The sequence below is a fragment of the Lissotriton helveticus genome, chromosome 7 (genome assembly GCF_964261635.1).
Source record: "Lissotriton helveticus chromosome 7, aLisHel1.1, whole genome shotgun sequence".
Taxonomy (NCBI): Eukaryota; Metazoa; Chordata; class Amphibia; order Caudata; family Salamandridae; genus Lissotriton; species Lissotriton helveticus.
The window spans coordinates 1,197,082,065-1,197,101,811 of NC_136068.1; the positions used below are offsets into that span (position 1 = coordinate 1,197,082,065).

The 19,747-nt window shown below is 46.0% G+C and overlaps 1 protein-coding gene across 3 annotated transcripts in view; it reads right to left on the reverse strand.

The window, feature by feature from the left end:
- Window positions 1–19,747, reverse strand: part of RHOT1 (ras homolog family member T1) — a 688,574-nt gene that overhangs the window by 281,592 nt on the left and 387,235 nt on the right. For all 3 annotated transcript variants that reach the window (XM_078654375.1, XM_078654374.1, XM_078654373.1), the window contains exon 15: window positions 13,868–13,998. In XM_078654375.1, the coding sequence (XP_078510501.1) occupies window positions 13,868–13,998 (131 nt within the window). The remainder of the gene's footprint in view (window positions 1–13,867; window positions 13,999–19,747) is intronic.

Here is a 19,747-nt window from a genome sequence, read left to right on the forward strand (position 1 = left end):
CTAAAAACCAAGGAGTAGATGTGCTATTACGTCTTGGCTTATGTTCATGTAATGCAACCACCATATCAAGGGCATAAGTTAGACACTGAGTTCTTAGTGGCCACACTGTTCCGCAGATAATGGCAGTGCACAAGGCTTGTATCGAGAGATTTTCATTAGTGATTTTATTCCAGGTGTGGGAGCGGCCTTAATGATGGAAGCTCACTGTGTATTATTAAGAGGAGGAGGCCTTAATTTAAAGGCAATTACAATATGGTCAGATCATACAAGTGGAAAGGCAGGGTCTCCGGGAATTTTTTCAAATGGTAAAAATAGCAACTAACATGTATGCTACCAAATGTTTTGGAACATTGATCAACTGCGAGAAACCAAACTTTATAATCATTTCCAAAACCATGATGGAGTCAAGATAGAAGGTAAAGTCACTTAAGTTAGTTAAGCTCAATTAGTGTATGTAAGGTTCAAGCAGTGATCCTAAGGCTTCAGCAACGTCCGCTACTGAGTTAAGTGGCTTGTATAAGAGGAAGATTTGAGATTGATTGATATATATATACATATATATATATATATATATATATATATATATACACACACACACACATATATATATGTATATAACAAAGGTTAAAGCAACGTAGCAGTTAGGTGAATATGTCAGTGACAACATTAACATTTTAATCTGAAAAAAAACAACAACAAAAAATTAACCAGTTATAGTTAGCAGAGCTAAATATAACTTGTGGCCCGCCATGCACTGCTTATGACCTCACATATTACTTCACATGTTCAATGACATTATTTATGACACCACTGATGACAACTCAAAAGACATCATTGATGACATCATCCCATGAGTGTGTTAGTTTGTGTTATAGTTTACATATTGGCAGGTAACTACCATATTACTTTCTAACTAATTCTGTACAGGCTGTGTCCAGCTAATCGGTATAAAGTGTTTACAAAACAGATGTGCTCCAAATGCACCTTAGGTGTGTAGAGGTATTGAGCAAGTTCTAAATCTTTATATTGTTTCTTTTTGTTCAAAACGATAATGTTGTCACTGACAGTCACCAAACTATAAAGTTACTTTAACCTTTGTTTTGTGTGAATTTCTTACCATAAAAAAAATATTTTTGTTATCGCACCTAACTTTAACATTGTTTTAACCTTTGTTTTTTCAGAGAATTTCAGTTTTTTTTTTTACGCAAAGTAATATTTTACAACCAAATGTAGAGCCAACATCCCACAATGCACGGTAATCGGCTGTGCGCGAAGGGTGGCTGGCTACAGGATCTAATGTCTTTTAAATGGGAGGGGTCCATGTGCCCTCCTCCCGAGCCTTACTAGGCCCTGGAGACCCCATCATTCAGGGACTTTTTTTCATTGAAGAGGATGGGGTCCATGTGGCCCACTTTCCCGAGCTATATTAGACATGGTGGGCCCCCACGCCCAGGGCCATTTTTTTTTGTAAATAAAGGGGAGAGGGGGCTGTAACCCCTCTCCCAAGCCTGATTAGGCCCTGGGAACCCTCATTCCCAGGGCCACTAATTAAATGAATGAGATGGGGGGCGCAGGGCCTCCCCTCTACCGAGACTTATTAGGCCCTGAAGACCTCATCTCGCAGGGCCTTTTTTAGGTGGATCCTAGAGCAGCGCATGCGCTGCTTGCTTGACTTTAGTAAGGGAGTTTTCAAAGTGCTACTCACAAGCTTTTCCTGGCCTAAAGCTTGTGTGTATGCTCGCGTGCACGAACGCAGCTGCCTTTATCTCTTCCTCCGCATCGCTGGCTCGCTCTGCTTCTCTGTCTTGCTCGCCACTCCCCATCCACAGAGCGCGTCTTGCGACCGCACGTCTTGCGAAATTGTAGCCAATGCTTGTTTGAGTGGAGACTCTTGCTTTTTAAGCTGACATTTCACTAAATTCCCCTACTAGGTGTTGTCAGATGTTGGCTCAGTTTGCCACTCATCTCTCCCCCTTTCTTCATTCTTCTGCCGGCCTCACGTGACCGGTGGTGCCCCTTTTCTCACCTACCATTATTGTGCTGCCCCCGCTCTGCTCCGGTATCCACCCCTTCAACGGGTTCGGGGGATTCCCCCTACTCTAGCGGGACCAGGGCTCTATCATGCAGTCGATGATAGTGCTACCAACTGGTGCCTTCCCGATGATGCAGCGCTGCCTCTTGCCGCTTCGGGGCGCTAGAAGCAACGAGGATGTCTGCGCTCCCTACAAGACTGACCCCTTGCTGGGACACAGGTCAGCGACTTAGCAGTACAATTAAAGCTTAAACCTTTAATCCTCGACGCTTTTGCTTTCTGGCGGTTAGAAGAGCTGTGAGGCTGTGTTGTCTCAGTCTTTATTTTGGGGGGTGTAACTAGACGCACTACCCATGTTTAGTAAGGGGATGGTGATAGACACTTGATTGTTTTTCTGTCAAAAGTTTTTTAATACCTTTATTGACTAATATTTTCAGATTTTTATTCCACTGGTTTCCATTGCTCGAATAGCGCTTCCAGAGCCATCTGATTACGTCACGGGGGCAGGGTATGTCCGGGTCTTGGTATGTCCGGAGAGGTGAGGGCTGGACCTGGGCGCATCACTCCACCATGCCTCGGGCCTCCCTAGCCTACCCCTCCTCGCTGCCCTTTTAACGTACATTCATATGTGCATACTTCTGCCACCCCAGCATCCTTCTGTTCTCATCCCCTCCTTGCCCTGTATTTTAATCACAACTTTCTGTGTTCCTCTCTGTGTGCTCAATTGCCCCCTGTAGTCATCCCTCTTTTTTCTCTGTTTTCTTCACCCCTTACTGCCCCCTGTGTTGCACTCTGTGTGCTCATCTGCCTCTCTAGTCATCCCTCTTCTTGTCCAGTGTTTTCATCAACCCTTCCTGTCCCGTTTTCCACTCTGTGTACTCGTCTACCACTCCTCGCTGCCCCCTGCACCCCTCTGTTCTCATTCTTCTCCTTCACATGTATTTTCATCACACCTTCCTGTCCCGTGTGCTCATCTGTCGCCCTAGTCATCCCTCTCTTGCCCAGTGTTTTCATCACCCCCTCTGTGCCCCTGCTCTTTCCCACCTGCACTAAGCCCTATAGCGGAAACCTCTGACGTCATCATACCTGCTGCACGCGCTTCTAGTTCCTACCTAAAAATAGCTTGGTTTCATAGACACATTCTTTATTAATAATAAAAAAGCGCCTCTTTCCTCACATTGTAATACACTGTTTGCTGATGAAGCTGCTGTGAACGTATTGACGTGTCCATGGTTTCATGTATGTGCCTGGAATGGCCGCGGTATGTTCCTTTGTGGTCAGTGTCCTAATTCCGTATGTGTTTCCAGCGTATATGGTTTAATATTTTTGGCCATAATGTGCATTTTGTGACGAGCAGTACCTTCCATGGTACTTTAAAGCTCGTGTTTTGCTGTTAAGTTTCGCAACGTTACCCCCTCAGGTGTGTCTGGTTATGGCTGAAATGTCGTCATCGTGTTTAATTGGTGAGCCTATGGGATGGCTTGGCGTGTGAAGCGACCTCGGGTGTGACCTACAGGTCACAAGGTCAAGTCCCAGCAGGGCCGACCCAGCTCTTCATTCTCCCGGAGCAGTTAGTTGAGCTCCATTACGTTGGTGTACTAGGTGACGCCTGTTATGTACAGCGATTAGGCGTTGCAGTCTCTGGCCATATGAGCTATGGTAATTTGTTATCTTGAAGTAGTTTGTGTCTTGTGCACGCTTTTCATTGGGCGCTTGTAGAACTGTGGCACTCTGTACCCGGCTGCCACATAAATAACTTTGAACTGAAGAGGTCTTGAACGAAGAAGCGCTGTTCTCTGCGAACACATTAAGAATGTTCTTCGGCGCTATACATGCAGATACTTGAACTCAGATGACGTGCTTTAACCATTTTGTAGGGGTGAAAGTATGCGGTATCTAGTGCTTAAATGGAAAATAGAAGTGGGGGTACTCTGAATCAGAGTACCTCCTTGTTTCTGAGAAGTGCCGGTTCTCTCTAATTAAAAGTATTACTACTCGCTTGAGAAGTGCAGGTACTCACCCGCTTAAAATAAAATAAAGTGGGCCGAAATCACGCTCATAAGGGCGGATTTCCATAAGATGTCGGAGAAAGTGGACAATATGGAAGTGGTGACCAAGTCCCTAGTGGAAGATGTGGCGGAGCTGCAGATTGGTATGGAAAAAGTGCTGAAGGAGAATAAGGTCCTACGTGAGAAACTCGATGACCAGGAGGGACGCTCGAGGCGGAACAACGTTCGTATCGTAGGTGTGCCGGAATCGGAAGACACAAGGGCGATGGATCTATATGTGGAAGACCTCATCAAGCAGAAACTTCAACCTAAAGGACTCTCCGCATTCTTCACGGTGGAAAGGGCGCACAGGGTCCCTGGAGGACGCAAGCAGACGGGGGCCAGCCCTAGACCGATCATTGCACGACTTTTTAACTTCAGGGATCGTGATGCCATCCTGCAGGCGGCAAGAAACTCTCCACCTCTTAAGATACAGAACTCTACTGTAGCATTTTTTCCTGATTACACGGCCGACGTCGCCCGGAGGAGGAGAACCTTTTTCGAAGTGAAGAAGGAACTGAGGGCGAGAGAAATTTCATACTCCATGCTGTTTCCGGCCAAGCTTCGAATTGTGGCAGACAATAAGACATGGTTTTTTGACTCCCCGGAAATGGCACAGGAGTGGCTGGAGGGTTGGAGACAGGTGGACCCCCCGCGTCGCTCTAACAGGCACAACAAGAACCGTAATACAGGCTCCCGACATAGCTCACAGTCCGCGGAGGAGGGTACAGTGGCACTTTCCCCCTTGACCGACCTTCGAGAGGATGATGCGGAGGAAGAACAGTGATTTATGATTTTTGGACGGCTGAACTGAGTAATATGTTGATTGACGGTGCCGCCTTGGACACTGGGCGGAGGGCCTCCGCGGCTGTAGGTGGAGGCCGCTGATACCGGAGGGTCCTTCACCCCAGCAAGCAAGTACTTTGTTTTGGGTTGGGATCGGGCACTCTGCTGAGTTGGGGGGGCGGGCAGTTCTGAGTCCGTTGAGCAGGGGGGCAGGGAGGGGGGGAGTTGGGGGTAGGATGGGTTCTTGGTTTTTAAATGCTACGCAGGGTCAGGGTCTATTCCATGGGAGTAAAGCGTGCAGAGTAGGGGTACCGCAAGGGGGACTACATGTTCATTTTTTGTACTGTTTATTGCTAGGCGACGGTCGGCCGCCCGGCCACTTCTTTTGCCATGGGGGGGGAGGATGCTAATATGGGGCGGGTGTCACCGTTGACCCTGATGTCTTGGAATGTGAGGGGCCTGGGGGATAAGGTGAAGCGGGGTCTGGTCTTACAAAGTATAAAGAGGGAGACCCCGGCCCTGGTTTTGTTACAGGAAACTCACTTGACGGGCACGGCCACCAGGGCCCTTGATAGGAGAGGATATAGAATGATTATTCACTCAGAATTTACTAGAGGATCCAGGGGTACTGGGATACTGATGCATCGTTCGTCCAGGTTTATTTTACAATCAGTTAGCGCCGACACACAGGGTCGCTTTGCGGCGGCTCACGGCCAATGGGAAGGGAGGCCGCTTAATGTGGTCTCAGTATACATCCCGCCGGCCTTGCACTCCATAGCATTCCCAGACCTGGGTACCTTTTTGTTAGGCCTCCCGGAAGGGGATCTTATAGCTGGGGGTGACTTCAATGCGGTGGTTCATAGCTCACTGGACCGCTACCCCGTGCCCGCGCGCTCGTCAGGGCCCTCCAAATTACATGATTTTCTGGAAGCGCAGGGGTTGGTGGACATTTGGAGGCAATTACACCCAGAGGACCGCCAGTACACGTACCACTCGGCAGTACACGACAGCCTATCAAGGATTGACTACTTCCTCACACTAGGGGGGGGACGTCTTAATATTACTGACACCCACATCAAATCACGAGGAATTTCAGACCACTCCCCGCTGCTACTCACTCTGTCCAGCCAAATTGGCACCTATAAGCGACTCTATCCCATATACCCGGGTTTCCTCAAAGAGCCGGTTGTAGCTAAGGCTTTAAAGGCGGGCACGAGATCTTACTTCACGGACAATGAGGGTTCGGTGACCTCCCAGGTGACGTTATGGGAGGCTTATAAAACGGTCCTACGAGGGCTGGCAATCTCGACTATCACACAACACAGGCGCACACAGAGCCAGGACCTACTAGATCTGGAAGAGCAGCTTGGCAGGGCGACTCAAGACCATGAACGTAACCCGAGTGAAGCAACCCAACACACGTTGTGTCAGCAACGATACACGGACCATATGCGATGCAAAGTGAGGGGCACTATGGCGGCAACTGCGAATAGGGTCTATGAGATGGGCGATAAGGCAGGTAGATTGTTGGCCTGGTTGGAGAGGAAGCGTGGAGGGCAGAGAGCAATACTGCAGCTGAGAGATTCGGAAGGGGCGTTACAGACCAACCCAGTTAGGATAGTAGAGCTCCTGGCAGACCACTTTCATTCTGTCTATTCCCCTGAAATTGAGGTCACACGAGAGATGGTGGAGGGGTCGCTCCTAGGGGTGCCGACCCGAACTCTTCCCCAGGACGCTCGTGACGACCTCGATTCGGACTTAACGTCTGAGGAGATACAGCTGGCCATAACGGCGCTCCACCCTGGGAAGGCGATGGGCCCTAATGGGGTGCCGATAGAATGGTACAAGATCATGAGTGAAGCGCTTTCCACGCCCATGCTTGCAATGTATGTGGAAAGCCGGGAGCGTGGATTGCTTCCCCCTGACCAGCGTGTGGCTACCATAGTGGCGATACCGAAGCCCGGCAAACCCCCTGAGGACTGCGGGTCTTACCGCCCTATTTCACTTCTTAATGAGGAGAATAAAATTTTGGCGAAATTGCTGGCCACCAGACTCCTGCCCCACTTACCGCTTCTGATCCATCCTGACCAGTCGGGCTTTATGCCACACCGGAGCACGGCGCTGAATCTGCGACGGCTCCACGGAGTGCTGGCTCGCGCCCCGTCGTTGACGGAACCGGCAGCGGTGCTCTCCTTGGATGCCAAAATGGCGTTCGACATGGTGGAGTGGCGATATCTCTTTGCGGTCTTGGAACACATGGGTATAGGACCCGGATTCATCTCATGGGTCAGATTGCTATATGCCGAACCGGTTGCGAGGGTGACGGCCAATGGTTGTATCTCGAGGGAATTTCCACTGGCAAGGGGCACAAGACAGGGATGCCCTCTCTCGCCGTTGCTTTTTGCTTTAGTGCTGGAACCCCTGGCTGTGATACTCAGATCCACTCAGCTGTTGAGGGGCATACATTGGGGAGATGGTTGGGAGGATAGGGTATCCCTGTATGCGGATGATATGCTCATCTACATGGTGGACCTCGAGAGCGGTATTCCGGTACTGCTGGCCCTGTGCGAGAAGCATGGCGCGGCATCAGGCTATAAGCTTAACTGGTCCAAGTCCATACTATATATGATACGAGGCGACCCACCGGTTTTGCCTCCGGGTTGCCAGTTAGTATTGGAGCATCGTGCCTTCCGATACCTGGGGATCCAAATCACGAGAGACCCGGCGACCTTTTTGGAGCTGAATCTTGTGCCCCTAGTGACTAGGTTGAAGGCGGATGTATACCATTGGAAGGCCCTTCCGCTGACGTTATTGGGTAGAGCAGCGCTATTTAAAATGCTGGCGTTGCCCCGCTTCCTCTATGCACTGGAGAACGCACCTGAGATGGTTCCACCGTTGTTCTTCCGCCGAGTGTCGGCGCAGCTGTCGGCCTTGCTGTGGAGCGGCAAACCAGCTAGAGTGGCGCACTTAAAAATGGTTAGGGACTGGTACAGTGGAGGGATAGCGCTCCCGCACATTGAATTGTACTACTGGGCTGCGCACCTCAAGGTAATTAACCAGTGGATACACGGTGCACAGGATGACCCGGCATTTATGGCGGACAGGCGGCAACTGGGTGCGAACACTCTTCTGGCCCCGCTCTACAGCAAAGGCCTAGTGGGAAGGCTGGAGGGCCCTACTAAGCACACGATCGCTATTTGGCATAAGGCTCAGAGACGGCTGGGCTGGGAGGGAGTGATTACTAATCTCACGCCGCTGTGGGACTCCAAGGCCCTTGGTAATTTGCGCACTAGCAAGGGGTTTGATCGCTGGGACAACATCGGGATATCCACGGTTGGAGATTTATGGTCCAGGGGTGCAGTGATGACCTTCGAGACACTGAGAGAACAATATGACCTTGGGGTAACAGAAACATACCACTATATACAAGTTAGACACGCACTCATGTCAGTGTTGGAATTGGGAGCGCAGATCCCGGAATCAGCTCCGTTGGAAGATCGACTCCTTACCGACTACATGGAGAGCGGTGCAACGTCCCTCACCTACCGTAAACTGTTAAACAACCTACCGGATCCGCTGGTGCGTCTGAAGGAGAAATGGGTGGAGGAGATTGGGGACCTGAATGACTCGGAGTGGAATGCAGCGATGGCGTCCCCTAGGGAGGCGGGTATTTCCACACGGTTTAGGTTGGTCCAATTTAAGATACTACATAGGGTATACTATACACGCACAACACTACATAAGATACGTAGGGCAGATCATCCATACTGTCTGAGAAACTGTGGGGAGGAGGGTACGTTGTTCCATACCCTGTGGGATTGTCCTGCTATACACACCTATTGGAGGCGGGTAGCACGGACGATCAGTCAAACACTAGGGTCATCATTCTCGCAGGACCCTCGGATATGCTTATTGAATGTGTGGGGTCCAACTGATCTGTCACCGCAGGGGAAGCGCTGGGCGATCATTGGTGTGATGCTGGCGAAGAGGGATATAGCACAGAACTGGGGAGCACCGACTACTCCGACACTGTCTCAGTGGTGCCGGAATATGGACATGCTTATGGTGACGGAGAGAGCGGTTTACAAACAGAGGCTTAATCCACGCAAGTGGAACAAGACGTGGTTACCATGGAATTCATACAGGGGAGACATTTGTGAACCTTTGCCTGAGGAAGAGGATCTAGACAGCTCTGAGGAGGGTGAAGACGGGGAGTGAGGTTGGGACTGGAAGGTTCAGTTAAGAGGGGTGGGATTGCCCGGGCGTCTGACACGGAACATGTGGTTATACTTAATTCTGAACGACAATGTGAATACTGCTTGTTATGCCTCTATTTACGCTAATGATATCATTGATTCGCAAACTGATATATTGTCCCTGACCTTTCGGTAGTATGGTTTTTGTTGGGGAGAAAATGTGAAAATTTGAAGGGTTGCTTTTTTTTGATTGCACGCAGCTGAATGTTGACGCTGCGATGTATATTGTTTGTATATGCATAATTCTTCTGTGATGGCAACAATAAAAACACATTTCAAAAAAATAAAAAAAAAATAAAGTGCTGGCCCATTTAAAGCCCGGCGGTATCCGATCCCAGACAGATGGAGGGAGTAAGAGTATGTACGTGGTGACGGTAACAAGTGAATGAGGTAGAAACGGAGGCTCAGATTAGTCGTAATGATTAGACATGTGATCAATGAGTTAAAGACACAAGTGAGGGTGATGGCGTTGTGTACTGATGACAACGATCGCGAAGTAAGGGGTTTCTAATTATTTTTGCTTTTTATCTATATATATATATAAAAACGAAGGTATGTCTGTCTGTCTGTCTGTTTGTCCTTGATGCATTACTACACCATTCATCCGATCGCAATGAAACTTTGGGAAGTTGTTGAGTACACTCCCGCGAAGGTTTCTGGCATAATTTTTTTTAAATATCGGCACCCTAGGGCCCTCAATCTTTCGAATACTGATGTACGCACAAGACGGAAAAACAACAAATCGTGTATCCACAAGCACTCGAATAAATAAATAGAATTAAAACACCATTCATCCGATCGCCAGGAAACTTTGGGAAGTTGTTGAGTACACTCCTGCGAAGGTTTCTGGCATACATTTTTTAAAAATATTGCCCCCCCCAGGGCCCTCATAATCTTTCGAATACTGATGTACGCATCAGACGGAAAAACAAAAAATCGTGTATCCACCAGCACTCGAATAAATAAATAGAATTAAAAAGACAATTTGAAATGTTTTCGATAATAAAATGAATAAGTTTCAGTAAAAATCACACAATGTAATTTGAATGTTATCATGACGAGTTTCCTTGAATTTCCTTTCTTCGGAGATCGCAGCAACGCGCGACTGGTGAGCTAGTACTTTATACAGTAAATTGATACTTGTAAATATATACAGTGATCTCTTTATATTGCTTTTATTTTTGTTATGTAATTTCGTTCATGAGATATATGCTTATGTAATAACATATGTAAATTGATTACACTGCTACAACTTACTGTCTTGCAATAACACAATAACAAGTCCGTTTATAACAGCATGAACAATACATTCCGAAGAGTTGAACACATCAATATTATGTACCAGCCTTATATTGAGCAATTTTAAACATTGAAGCTGCATTCCTGTCTAATAAAATTCCTGTTCTCATAAAATTCCTGTTCTCATATATTGGACTTTTTTTTTTTTAAATTGTGCTCGAATGTTGCCATGTCTCAAAGTCCTAGCATGTTTTTTTTGGGATGCCCTACGTTTAGTAATGGAGTTGTCGTTACAATAGGGGTTATCGCTGTGTTAGTTTGACGGCCCCCTCCAGTCCCCCACCCAACAATTCCAGACAATCTGCGGGTGAGTAGTAGTTACTTGTAAATAACTTCACGTTTTGGAAAATTATCCATTGTTTGAAAGCAGCTCAAGTTAATTGTCAGAAAATAGTGTTAAGTAAAACGGTGAGCAACCACGCACATTTGTTCAGTATGGAAAGAGTTCATGTACCTGTAACGCACCACACCATGTGACACCTAATTAAGGCATTCCTGTACATTACCTCAGATAAAAGACCGACTGAGTGACAGTGTGCTGTGAAATGAAAGCTTTTGACTTAATTAAAGGACAAACACCACATAATGCAGCGCAGATACGATGCTGCTGCCTGCACACAGCACACAGCGTACTAAATACACACAGATCATAAGCGCCGCACAGGGCAAGTGGGGTCGTGCTTGCAGCTCCCCAACTCGGCAAAGCCTCAGCAACCCCGACACTAGACTAAAACACTGCAGCGCATAGGACACCGCGTGCCACCACCAGGCCTGAAACTCATTTCCTTACAACCAGTCCAGCACGGCAATACACTAACAAACACTGCCCCGGACTGGAGCCACCCAAGGCCTGCAGCCCCTTTCCTTACCACCCCCCAGAGTGTCACTCTGCCACCACCGCTTACTGGAGGGAGGGCACAGACCCTCGTCTACACTTGGCGGCAATCTAGCATAGTAAGGACCAGCCAGCAGCCTGTCCCACAGAGATATTAAAACTAGCATTGGCATTGCTAATAGGTCTCGCCTTTGGGACCTTATAAGCGTTTAGCCATGCAACAGTTGATGTTGCACCAAGGATACTGTGCTGCATAACTAAATACTTATAAGGTCCCAAAAGCGAGACCTATTGGCTATGCCAATGCTTGTTTAAATTAAAGAGGAGGGAGCACATGGCCCCCTCCCCAATATCAAGGGACATATGGTCGGGTACTCAATTATCTGAGCATTTTCCAAACCAGGGCAAGAAAGCCTCTTCATAGGAGACCGGACCGATCGTGTCTCATTCCTGGTTGGGTTGCTCGATGGCAATTCTGGGCTCAGATGGGCGGGGATCCCAACCCAACCCAACCAGGAATGAGACACGATCGGTCCGGTCTCCTATGAAGAGGCTTTCTTGCCCTGGTTTGGAAAATGCTCAGATAATTGAGTACCCGACCATATGTCCCTTGATATTGGGCACCGCCCCCTGGAAATAAACAATGTTTGGACCTAAATCTGGCCAAAAATTGCCTAAAGATTTTCAAGACAAGCTTTTTTATTCTCTGTCCTGAAGATGATGCCACTCATTTCACAATAGGCATCGAAACGTCGTCGACATTTTAGCGTCATATGTAAAATGAAAAGTATAAATTGTATACAATGATGCTTCTAAAATGTATTTTTGTCTGTTCACTGAACTACTAGTATACAGACCGCCTTGTTCGTTCTAACCCCATCCCCTTGTTTTGTCTTGTCCCCTGTGGGTTGCTGGCTGCACCCACTGTGTAAAAAATCCTCTTTATTCTTGCTTATCACTTTAATTAAAATTCCTGTCCGGCTGGACAAAGGTCATACATACTATTGAGCGTATGTCTATCACACTGGCCTGACCTTTGACACACAGGCCGGTCGTGTGGCTGGGGTATGCTTCGGCGTTCTGAAGACTTTGAAAAAGGTGTTAGATCTTCTCCCGCTTGCAGCTCGCAGAACGTTGGTGCATGCCCTGGTGACATCCCGCCTCGATTACGGCAATTTGTTATATTTAGGTGCCACGAGGAAAGTTACCAAACGCCTCCAGGTGCTGCAGAACGCGGCAGCCCACTTAGTACTGAGGCTCCCCAGGAGGTCTCCCTCCAAACTAGCGCTCCACGCTCGCCACTGGCTCCCAGTTGCCAGTAGGGTGGAATTTAAATCTCTTTCCACATGCCACCGTATTCTGAATGGTAAGGCTCCTGCTCTGCTCAGAAATTTGGTGACTGGGTACGAGCCCACACGCAACCTGCGCTCCTCTTGCACGGGTCTTCTGACGGTGCCTAGAGTAAGGAAGGTGCGCATGGGAGGTAGATCTTTCAGATACCTGGCGGCCAAGCAGTGGAATGCTCTGCCCTTATGTCTACGTTTAGAACCGTCTGAATCCATTTTTAGAAAAAAACTTAAGACATTTTTATTTAGCAGGTAGACGACTGGGAGGGTGGGCGGATTGTTAGCTCTCACTTATCACAGCGCGGGGACACGCCGGTGGGCGTACTTCCAGGCGCTTTACAAATGTCCAAAATGAAAAATGAAATGAAATTTTTGCGAAAGATCCCTGAACTACTAGGGACCCCTGTTTTTTGTAACACCTATGTTGAGCAGGCGCTCTATGGAGAAACGAGTAGTGGAACAGAGTGCACAATTACCAGTAAAAGTATATTGGAGCATACAGTAAAGTTCTTAAAAGGTATAAATGCAATTAGGCTCTAGGGAGCGATCATTCGCCCACAGCACATGGTTATTCTGCTTATAGTTTAAAAGCATGCTAGTTAACAATCAGTTGTATCATAGATCATAGTGATCTATGACACAAGCTCTCAAAACTGGTCAGACAGTATCTGAACCAAGACAGGTTTCGCTTAGGTGGAACCACAGTCAAAAATTGAATTGAAAATACAATAGTGTGGCATATCCTTTTTTTAAAACAATTTTATCGTTGGTTCTTCCAAGAACCAAAACAGAATAATACATATTCAGATGATAAAATGCAGACCATCGCAGATAACTTGAGCATCATTTTGGAAAATCAGTATGGGCAGTATACAAAATAGAGACTGTGTGTTCACCCACATGTCAAAAACTATAGAGACCAACATTTAAACCAAACACAATGGTCGCCTGAGCACATTCAACAACCTTGTCTGACATCAGCATTTTCAACTGGAGTAGCTGGTATTCTAAATTTTATACATCAACATGATTGCCAGTCAGAACTGAGTGAGAAACCACTTTCTGCCAACATCACCATCTACAAGAGATATTAGCAAACAGAAATTGAGATCTCTGTCTCACTAATAAGATAATTCCAATACATATCATACGGAAAAATGAGATCTAACAAACTTGATATGAGAGACGTAAAGAACTTTTGAAAGGGTTTGTGAAAGAAAAATAAAACATTCATTTGGAAAGTACGACCAATTGGTCTTTCTCACCATTAGATTTCTTCCAAGTAGGGCCTGCAAGACTCCACTTTTTCCACATCCTTTCACTCCCATAACATTGCACCTAAATACATTCCTTTGAGTTTGCCTTTTCTGCAGGTCAATCTTTTTATCTCTCGTTACTGAAAAAACAAAACAAAAACATTCTTACAAATATCTTTTTGATATCTGTTACATACACATGCCCCTACATTCGTGCATATTGACTAGGCACAGACTTTATTGTATTGGGAAATACGTTTCCAATTCCAGTTATGCATCGCTTGCTGACTTTTCAAGGTGGAATGTGCTTTACTGAATTAATCAGTGGTAGGAGGCTAACAAAGGCTGTACATGCAGATAATGCCGATAGATAGGTAGCACTGGTTAAATAGAACATATCTTACACTCAAACTAGATATTATACATATTACATATCATTACTTACATGATTCTATTTGTAATCAAGGTACGAGTTACTTGGTGATACTTGAGAAACTGCAAAATGTTTATGATCTAAAGATACTTTATATCAGTCTGTGATTTTGGACACCAACCACGATGCACAGCAGATAATCCCACCTTTCTTTAATGCAGACATCTTTCATGTTATGCCTTCCTCCTTCCCCGTGCCGACTTAGAGTTATATCAAATGTTGATAAGTTTCCTCGAATCACGAATGTTGCCTGTAAGAACTTATGAGGAGTGAAGAATTTGGGGTGGTGTAGGTCGGTGGATTTCATGTGCATCACTTGTGTCTGTTTTGTGTTATACAATACAAATATAGCACATTTGTTCACAACACACTAATTTAACCAACTTCTCAACTACATCTATGTACAATAGCAAACATATTGAAAAGAACATATGCTTTCAGAAATTAGAGACAGAAAATAGAACAAAAAAAGTAAAATAATTAACAGTTCACTACAGAGTGTATTTTGCCAGAACGTATTACAAGTGGTGTTTATAGTTCAATTTTTCTGATTTCCTACATCTTTTCTCTTATGTTCCAGCTTTTCAACAAGTATTAACCCATAGGTCTTGTGGCGGTCTCAGAGATGTCGGTGAGCATGGAAAATATGTTTTCATCATTGGTCCCTAACTGTTCTTTGGTTAAGCAGTGTTTGATAGTTCTTCCTCTTAGTGTTTAATAGTGGACTACAGCAAGAAGTAAGGCAGGTCTTCTGCCCGGCCACAAGAACAATTTGCTGGGATTGCGAGATTTTCAAGCAGTCATGAGCAGAATGGCACAACTTCTGGCCAAGGAAAACAGTTTCCTCTTCCTACCGTTTGTCAGGGCGACAAGTAAGCCTGCACATTGTGGGAAATATCACAGAGTCCAGACTGGCCTTCTGGGTGGAACTATTCCTTCTTTTGGAATGAGACTCAGATTTGATATAGCAGTTGTTAGTTTAAGTCCAAGACATTGAGTTGCCTTTTCCCAGGCAAAGGCGAAGTTATATTTCAGGTACATGGACAAATATTTCTTCAAGGCTTTATTCACCAGGCTTTTGCCATCTGATTTGTAGCTTTTCAGCCGCATTCGATTGGTGACATTTGGCATCTGTTTGATATTAAGTTGTAATCAATGTTGCAATGTTACTACTGTAGGAAAACATGTTGGTAGCATCAGTAGGGACTTTAAAAATGCTCTTTCATCAGTACCTATTTTTGATGCATTTTTATCCAGTCCCCAGAGTTCAGCCCCATATGTGATTTGGCTTACTGCCTTGGCATACAGCACTTGTTCGATCAGTTTTGAGAATTAGTTACCGTGGGAGCAAACAAGCCTGACCATACCATTTAGTGAGGAATTGAATTACTCAACTGCAATTTGGATATGGGGGGTCCAATTTGCAGTACTGGGTGTCATCAAACCAAAATATGTAAAGGTGTTGAAGTTTCTGAGCTGTGTGCATTCAATGGAGACATTTTTACTTGCCTCTGCTTTTTACTGAAGACCCGTGTCTCCAATTTCTATTTGTTGGTCTTTAGGCCATTTTACAGGCAATATTTGTCCTTGGATTTAAGTTGGGCCTGCAATCCTTTTGGTGTACGAGAAAGGACTGAATGAAAAGGGAGTTGTAAATAAATGCTATCTTTTGTACAACAAAAAACTGGCATCAACACTATTGTCAGCTATTACATCATCAGTGTACTTTCTAAATGAACATCTAGAGTCCACAACTATGCACTGCCCCTACACCTAGAGTGAAGTTACATGGACAGGGAAGGCTGGGTCCTTGAGGACCTGAGCTTGGGCGTTACTGGCATTGGTTGGGAGTGGGACAAGGGCAGCCATAGGCATATGTCACACCAAAGTAGAACATTACAAGAGGAAGTGATGTCCCCTACATAACCCCACATTTAAGTGATGGACTGTGTAACTCTATAAAGAAAGTTGTATGAAACATAAAGCACTGTTAAACAATAACAAAAGGTAGGAGCTGATGGGTATTAATGTAAACTATTAGGCTAGCATTGTAAGCAATATTTCTCTAACAAAAGCAGCACTCAAAATGTTGGGCTCAGTAATTATATTGATGTCACTCCCTTACTGAAAACATATAAAGCAAATGGATACTAGACTCTCTATGCCAAATCCAGGACTACGAGGCAGACCAGCCCCTTATTCCACTTACATTTCTACAGAGCAAGATTAGAGGAAACTGTGTGAATGCATAAAGTAGACAAAGTCCCAGAAAAGGCAGAGAATGTCTTGTACCACTGGATGAAAACACCATTATGCCACCTCTGGGTAAAGAAGAGGCTATTGGTGGGTAGCCAGAAAATTCCACCTGAGTTTGTCCACTATTACACTGAGGGAACCCACCAGATGGCTTGTGAACAGCGAAATCTTAGTCCTCTCCAGCCATTGTTATATTCTCCGAGCCCCTAGAAAGAGAATGTGTGAACTCATGCAGCCCTGCTTAATGTAGTACTACATTCGGATCTTGCTGCGAGTAAGAACTGGATCCACCTTGTTCCTTGACCAACATAAGAAATTCTATCAGGGCAATAAGAATCACATTCAGCTGAAGTTAGTTTATGGGCCAGGCTCTACTATGATGAAGACCAAAGGCCTCGAATCTGCAACTAGGCTCCCCATCCTAGGAACAATGCATCAGTCACCTGCAATTGCAGGAGGGTAGCAGAATGCCCTGTGAAAGTCAAACTACTGTCTGACATCCACCACCTTAGATCCAGAGATGGCACAAATATGCACAGAAGTAGCAAAAACTAGTGAATCTTAAAAACCATTTGACTGAAGCATCAAGATCATAGCCTGAGTGTCCTGGATTTGCTAAGAGTGGAGGGACTGAACAGCAGTGACAAACGCGCCTTCAGTACCCAGTCGTCAATGGTTAGGAATACATGTATCCACCCCAACCTGGAAAAATAGGATACGACCACGGACATGACCTTCATTAAGTCTGAGGGGTCAATGTAAGACAAAAGTACAGGACCATAAGCTGTCAGAGGGTCAAGCCCAGTGCAGGGCACAGCATCATATATGGAAATTAGCATCCAGCAAGTCTAAGGACACCATCTTGTCCTTTTGATCCAAGGCCAGCAGAATATTAAAAAGGAGTGACATTTTGAATTTCTTCTTCCAGAGAACACAATTCAAGACCCTAGGAATAGCAGCCTTGCTCAACCTAAGCTTATGGCATTAGTTCAATTGTGCCCTTGGCAAGCAAAGTGAACAGCTTTCTGGCTAGAATCTGGGAGTGGTCTATGGAAGCTACTATATAAACAGGTGTGATGGAGGGGAATCAAACACGAATGGGCAAGGCATACCTAAAATGAATAATTTGAAGAACCGATTGGTAAAACGTACTTGAACACTAGTGATCGAAAAGCTGGCAAAAGCAAACTCCTCTTCTCCTTCAATGGGCGCATGTTTTCACTCAAGGGTGAACTCAAGAAGTTTTCTTTCATTGCCGGGGAAGAAGAAACAGGAGGACTGCTGCTGCCTTCGATATTTTGACCTGCCTCTGCTCTTGAAGCTAAAGAATAGTGCATGGGCAGTGACAGATGTCACTAAAGGAAGGGAAGGCCCCTAGAGTAAGTAGTCCAGGAATGAATTCTACTGTTGGTGAACCTGGCAAGCCAGACCTAATATTTTGACATAGCACAGCTTTGCCGCAACTAGTATCGGAGGCCTTATCAATACCGGCAGTGGTTGTAGCACATTTTGGGATGTTGGAGATACCAGTCTTGCTCTACCTCAATGACAGGCTGTCGAAGGCAGACTGACCATAATCAGTCATAAACCATCCAGACATCAGCGAACCTTTCTGGGACCTACACTTGCATTTCCCGCATTGCTCGCATTTAAAATCAATGTTTCATTGACTCACCACTTCGGTGAGTTTTAGCCCCTCTCGGTCTCCGACTGCCATCTTGGGTGTGGGTTGGGGATTCGGAGCCCTCAGAGGTCTCCCGGTCAGTGCGCTAGGCCAGAGTTATTCCTCTCCTGAAGAAAGCGGGGGCGGATATAAAAACGCTGAAAAACTATAGACCTATCTCCTTGCTCCCTTTTCTAGCGAAGGTATTGGAGGAACAGGTATTGAAGACGCTTGTGAGCTATCTGGAAGAGTTCAAGCTACTTCATCCAAGACAGGCTGGCTTCAGACCACACCACAGTACTGAGCTAATAATGGCGTCAGTGGTGGATGACCTGAGAATCAGAGCTGACAAACAACCGTGCGCCCTGATCCTCCTGGACCTGTCAGCAGCATTCGACACGGTCAGCCATTCCATCTTGCTAGACCGGGTGTCGGATCTTGGGATTAAGGGGCAAGCGCTTAAACGGCTTACCTCCTTTTTAACTGGCCGCATGCAGAGAGTGCAAATGGGAGACCAGTTATCAATGGCCAGTCCAGTGACTTGCGGTGTCCTCCAGGGCTCAGCATTGTCTCCCCTTCTTTTTAATATTTACCTGGAGCCTCTGGTAGCTGAATTAATGCGAAGAGACTGCCAGGTATTTAACTATGCGGATGACACGCAACTCCTAGTTCAACTGGCTAACACAAGCCAAGCCCAAGATTCAGTCAAAAAACTTCTTAGGTTCACAGTTAACCTGATGGCAAACAACTTTCTGAAGGTTAACCCTGATAAAACGGAGGTACTTATCATCGACACTCCCAATAATCCCTGGTGCGAGCTTTTTTGGCCCACCGAATTGGGTGAGGCACCTACTTTAGGGAAAGTAGTGAAGAGTCTGGGCTTTAAAATTGACTCAGAGTTGTCCATGACCCCTCAAGTTTCCTCGGTGGTAGGTACTTGTATAGGCCTACTCCGACAATTGCGGAAACTGGTACCTATTCTTTCAGTCCCGGCGCTTCAATCCATCGTGTCTGCTACTGTTATATCCCGGCTGGAATACGGTAATTCTCTCTACTTGGGCCTCTTAAGAAAGCTTATTAGGAGATTGCAGGTGGTCCAGAACGACGCGGCTAGGCTCATTTTCTCTCTTCCGAGAAGAACTCGTGCCACTCCTTTGCTGCACAAATTGCACTGGCTGCCTATTGAACACCGGATGCAGATCAAGTGTCTTTGTGTAGGTCATAAGGCCATCTATGGAGAGGCCCCTAAATACATGAAGGATCGACTGGTGAGGTACGTCCCAGGCAGAGCTCTACGCTCCTCTAAAGCTGTGATTTTGACGTCATCAAAATTCAAGTTTAAGACTAGAGGAGGTAAAGTCCTTCTCTCTCCGCTTTGGAAGGAGCTTCCCGCATTTTTGCAAGGAGATCCAGTGCTTCTGTCTTTCAGAAAACATTTGAAAACCCATTTGTTTAAAAAGACAATCTCCTCAATATAATGGTTCAGCCTGTGAGGAGCTTTTAGTGGCTGGGTGTTTTGTTCCCTCTTGAAAGCGCT